A 6000-nucleotide genomic window follows, 5' to 3' on the forward strand; every position below is an offset into this window, starting at 1 on the left:
ATTCATTCCATAAACCCTTCCCCTGCTGCACTGTGAGGTCATGCCCACGGGAGACAGTCCTTCACAATCTTCTCCAACATGAGTCCTTTCCCACAGGGCTTCAGCTCTTCACCAGCAGCCCCGGCGTGGGTCACTGTTATGGTGGGCAGTAATAAATCACAATGTCTCTCAGTCCCAGTCCTCCATGGGGTCACAAGCCTCCCCCCAGCAAACCTGTTCCAGCGCAAATCTCTTCCTTGCTCATCTCTGTGTCTCTGTCTCTCTCCATGGGCTGCAAGTGCTGGCAGAGGTTTGCTCCAACACAGGTTACAGCATCTCCTGTATGTCTCCACCTGCTCCAGCATGGGGCCTCTCCACAGGCTACAGGTGGGGTCTCAGCCTTTTCCATGGGCTGTGGGAAGACACCCTCTCCACCATGGGTTTCTCCACGGGCTGCAGGGGCATCATTTTCTCCGGCACCTGGGGCGCCTCCTCCCGCCATTCCCTAGCCTTGGTGTCTGCACAGCTCGTTACATCTTCTCACTCCCTTCTCCAGTGGCAAAATGCAGCTGCTTGTGGTTTTATTTCTCCTATATGTCATTCCCAGAGGCACTGTGACCATCACCAATTGTCTTGGCCTTGGTCAGCAGCAACTCTGGCCTTGAATCAGCCAATGTTTACTCTCTGGGGCCTGCAGAGAGCTTCTAGCTGCTTCTTTCAGCAGCCATTTTCTGCAGCCCGCATTCTCTCCCAGCACCCAGCTACGCAAAACTGCGACAGACAATTAATTTCTAATGGAAAATCTTGCTGAAATTACATTTTAATACTTGATTGATTTGTTTTAGGTGCTTCTCTGGTTTCTATAGAAGACTCAGCTGAAATGAACTTTCTCTTAATTTATTTGTCTCCACTTGCATTTGACTTCGCTAATGTTTGGATAGGAATGTTCAGCAATGTTGAAGGTAATTATTTCACTATGCATCCTGTGATGGAAATAAATACTGAATAAACAGAGAGAATGCTAAACAACACTAACATACTAAATATTAAATAAATAATCAAAGAAAAATAAAATGTTAAATGTTTAATAGCTTTTCTGCTAAAATACTTAAAACATAAACCACCAAGAGGTCTACCTTTTTTGAATTGTTACTGTAATTAGAATATATTTCGGCCTGTAAATTTTTTAGCTTAGAACTGCAGCAGCCAATTAAAGTGTTACCTGTCATTTTTTTTTACACGAGTCGCTTGATATTTAACCAGTGTTAGTCTTTAAAGAAAAACCTTTTATTGTAATTGAAAGCCAAAACAGCATTAAACAGAAGTTTATTTTCAAACAACACAGAGGATAGCAACTCATATGAGCTGCCAGCAACGTTATCTAAATTTCAGAGGGTTTTTTTTATAAATTTAAATTTTGATCCAAAAATATTTCAGCTTTTTTTGTAACTACAAATTTGATCTGGTTTTGTGTATCATTGCACTTCTGAAGCCTGTGTATCAGGGCAGAGTTTGACGGCACAGCTTCAGAAAGGTTCTAGACTGGGCTGCAGTGAATGGCCTTGGCCATGGCTGCCAAAGTCCCTGTCTCTCACCACCAGCAAAGGCAGTCACCTTGTTGCACTTTGAGCCAAATTCTTCTGTTCTAGCTGAAAACTAATGGTACAGAGGCAGTGATCTGTCCCTAACCTGGCATACCAGACTGCCACATTGTTAGGTGCAGTGCAAACAGGTAAGGGGAAAGTGCAGCTGCAGATGGTGGGACAGCAGAGGTGGCACTGGGACAGCCATGTCAGGACATGCTGCTATGAAACCACACCCTGAGGGAACAGAGATGGCAATTATTCCTACTTGATGTACCTCAGCAGGAGATGAGCAGGGAGGAGTTGTTAAAGACAGCTGATTCAGTATCTGAAGATAATTGACTAACCCAGCTCTAACAAAGCAGCTATTCACTAGCTTGAACTGTGGTTCACACAGGTTCTCTGCTTTTCTTATGGCTACTGGGCACAGGAAAGTCCTGAGCACAGGCATCAGCTAAAGGTCCTTGGGCAGCCTAGGCACATCTTCCTTACATCACTGCCCAAAGGCTAGTGGAGTTTACTTTGTCTGTGAGCATTTGCAATTAGTACATTCCCATCTGAATATCTCTGGCTGTTGAAAAAGTGAGAAATGAGCCCTCTGCTAATTAATTCAACTAATAAATTCCATATCTGATGTCATGATGCCTGGTTGACTACAAATTACTCCTCACTTTATTCACTCACTTTTAGGGGAATGGCTATGGATAGACAGAAGTCCAGTAGAGTATGTCAACTGGCAGAAAGGGCGGGCTACAGGATCCAGTGAGAAACACTGTGTTTCAATGGAAGTGTCAAGTGGAACCTGGAGTGACAGTTACTGCTCAATAGAGGATTATTTTATTTGCAAAACCCCAAAAAGTAAGTTCTGAATTTCTGTGCGCTGGGGTATTTTAGAAATAGTGGTTAAGATACATGAGGCCAAACTGCTTATGTACTGGGTATGCTTTATGCATTCATGCTGATGCATCTGGATCTGCATCAAAGCCACAGGTAACTTCTCTGTTAGGGACAATGATAAATAATGCTGGAGAAAAACCTGAGTAACTATTTCTTCCTCTCAGTTTTAAAACATGGATTTCTTGGCATTTGCTATACCTGGGAATAGGAGGAAACTTATCACCTGGTAAAAGTGTGGAGAAAATTCATAGTCATGGATAGACTAGCTCTGAGAAGAAAGGCATAGACTAAGGTAGACTAGCTCTGAGAAGAAAGGCAGGCAGTCTCCTGATGGCTAGGCAGAGGGCACCAGTGCAAAGTCACTGAGCTCCTGCAGAAGGAAGGTACGTGCTGCCGGTGGGGTCGGTGCTGGTGGGGTCGGTGCCGGTGAAGTGTGCAAGGATCTGCAGGATGGCCAAGCAGAAAGCGTCACGTGAGTGTTTGCAGTGGGGCCCAATTCATTTCTCTGCTGACATAGGTGTTGGGAGACACATCAAGATAGCCAAACAGCATTTCATTTTTGTGGGTACTTGTGGCCCTGTGATCTTATGGATGTCACCCATGCGAAATCTGCGTGTCACAGGCAGTACAGCAGTGTTTCATAGAGCATGAAGGATGTAAAACACGTGCAGCTAGTGTGAGTCACCATGTACACATGGATTCGACTGCGAGTATACACATCAACTGTGAGGCAATTTGAAACAGGCCAGGTCTGCCACTGGCAAAGAGATCACTGCACAAAATACAAGAGATGCAATGATGAATCCATTGAGTCTTCTGAGTGTAGAACTCCCATGGACTCATCCGTTAGCTTTGTAGGGCCCAGGCAGCGAGTTCTGCAAGAAATTATCTGAATCATACTCCCCAGTCAACTGAGGGAGGAAAGGAAGTGGCATAAAAATACAGCCTAAATGATTTAGAGTGCAAATGTGCTCTTCACTTTGGCAAGTGTAGAAAACTGACTTCTTCAGTGTGAAGTGTGAAGCCTTATGCTGTGGAAGCATGAACTCTGTCAGAGACATCTGTCTCTGCTATCAAAAAAAAAGTGTTCAAAGTAGTGAGACAATAGGATGGGGTTTTTGTTTGTTTTAACAAATATTTTAAGCATGAATATTTGATGCATTCAACATGAATTGTAAAGAAAAATGTTGGGGTGCTGGAACTAGATGGTCTTTTATACCTCTTCTAAACCAAACCATTCTGTGATTATTTAACATTTGATAGGAATACAAATTTAAAATTATGTATGCAGTATTTATTTAATCTATAAATGGTTGCTTGCATACTATGTATAACACACACATATATATATTTTAATTTTAAAGTTACTGAAGTCGAGCCAACGCATGACTCATCTCTCAACAAAAGTAGGTATTTTTTTCTTTCAAGCACATTAAACAGAAATTTCAATAAATTTATAGGCATTTATTATTTACAGGTAAAATTGCTGCCAGAAAAGTTTCATTTAAATGTGCAAGACCAGGTTGGATGGGGCTTTGGGTGACCTGGTCTAGTGGAGGGTGTGCCTGACCATGGCAGTGGGTTGGAACTTGATGATCTTTAAGGTTCCTTCCAGCCCAAACCATTCTATGAGTCTATGATTGTTTTTAATTTCTTTTTTTAGAAATCTGTTTAAAAGGAGAGCTCTTCTCTCAATGTGGATGTCTTATTGATAATTATTTTGCTGTGTGAATGATATGCTGTGATATAATATAATGGTCCTTTTGAATGGAATATAGACAAGAATGAGCCCAATTTTGCATTATTCATCCAGAACATGCATCAATTTTAACTGCTGCTATAGTTGTTAGGTGTTTTCACAGTTCACTGAGTTGGTTTGCTTAGGGAGATGTTTGTTGTATGCAACAGCACCTATGTCCACTTGTAGTAATTGTTCTGTTTTGTCTTTCACAGCATCCAAAAATGAAGCTGCTGCTTCGTCTGCAAATGCTCTCGGTGGGATGATTGTTATACTGATCTTCCTTCTGCTAACAGGAATTGGTCTTACATTCTATTACTTCATTAGGAAAAGACATGAACAACAAACAGTTACAGCCAGTTTTGACAGTGCCATATACCGTGGTGATGCTGACCCAGGAACTCATGAGTCAAATTGTCTTGTGACCAACATTGAACAAAATGAGCAGGCATCGGTTTAATAAACAGGGTAATCTTGGGCCTGATTTTGAATGGATTTAAAGCACTGGAATACAAGGATTCTTAAGGTAAAGTTATTTTCTCCTACAGAAATCCTAGTTCATTTTGCACAGGATGCTTCTTGCTTTCTGTACTAGCAAGAACAAACAATCGTGCAAGGCAGGTCTAGAGATCTGCTCAAAAAACAGTGGAGTAGCGTCTGGGAGGAGTGTTGAACACATACATAGACCTGGAGCTATACTGTGCAAGTGAACACTCAGCCAATCTCCATGGGCCCAGCATCACTTTCAGGCACAAGAATAACCGTGCTTGCCACAGGCAACTGTGAGAATAAGCGCCGTACCACAATCCACAAGCTACACCCAGATCTGGAGGTGTCCAGAAAATGCCACCCCAATCTCCAGCACAGACTGGCAGAATTGCACAGGTTGGATGGAACCTCCAAGTTCACCAGGCGCAGGTCCCTACTCAAAGCAGGAGCAGCTCCCTGCCTCAGCCAGGCATACTGCTTCAGTGCTGTGAGTGCACATCTTTCTTCTGAGGTACCCACAAAAGCCTTTTGTGTTGCCTGTAGTATCTGAATTACAGCGTTTTCCTCCTCTGTATATGACTGATAGAAGGGAAGGTGTAAATTGTTTTTCTTCTGCTATATTTTGAATTTAACAAGAGGTTAGAATGTATTGTGGATAGAAATATTTTAGCATTTAAATAATAGGAATCTCAAAGAATACTGAAAAAAGAAGAGGGATTAGGCAGGATGAATTCTACTTAATTCATACCTGAAAAAATGATGTAAAATTTATTTGTGAAATCTCCAATATCAATGAAGATTTCATACCTTTTTTGACCATTATACATCACACTGGTATCTTCTGGGTCCTAGTGATACATGCTCTGGGATAAGAAATCCTAAAAGTGTAGAGTTGGTTCACATATAGGTTTTTTGTTTCACTTTTCCAGTGTATTTTATGCCATATATAAACAATAAAATGACTCAAAGCTCTTAGCCTTGTTTAATTTGATATTTTTATATTTTAATCTTTTCACAGATTTTAATTGTGTTTAAATTAAAATGTTTTACGTGTGTATGAAATACATGTAAATAGGTTTTTATTCTACTTTGGTTCATTAAATGGGCATTACAAAGCTGCTTCTAAATAAAAGGTTGCGTGTCTTCTTAAATATAGAACAATTTATCGTGAAAGCAAAAATACCAGGAAGAAGGGATGAGGTTCTTAAATTTCTATGCACAAATAAGCATCTACTTTCTAATCTTGTACCTTCTCAGATCCCAGTAGCAATATTTCTTCACCATCCTATGAAAATGTGTCTTATTGCTTCTTTA

At 41.1% G+C, this 6000-nt stretch overlaps 1 protein-coding gene across 1 annotated transcript in view; it reads left to right on the forward strand.

Moving 5' to 3' along the window:
• LOC311188923 (macrophage mannose receptor 1-like) overlaps positions 1–4657 on the forward strand; it is a gene marked incomplete at its 3' end in the record, with an annotated part of 30111 nt that extends 25454 nt beyond the window's left edge. The window contains exons 27-30 of the mRNA XM_084260474.1: positions 825–941; positions 2253–2420; positions 3824–3865; positions 4413–4657. Of these exons, the coding sequence (XP_084116600.1) occupies positions 825–941; positions 2253–2420; positions 3824–3865; positions 4413–4657 (572 nt within the window). The remainder of the gene's footprint in view (positions 1–824; positions 942–2252; positions 2421–3823; positions 3866–4412) is intronic.
• Between the last annotated feature and the right edge of the window lie 1343 nt (positions 4658–6000).

The sequence above is a fragment of the Gallinula chloropus genome (assembly GCF_964237585.1).
Source record: "Gallinula chloropus genome assembly, chromosome: 2".
In the NCBI taxonomy this organism is placed as follows: domain Eukaryota; kingdom Metazoa; phylum Chordata; class Aves; order Gruiformes; family Rallidae; genus Gallinula; species Gallinula chloropus.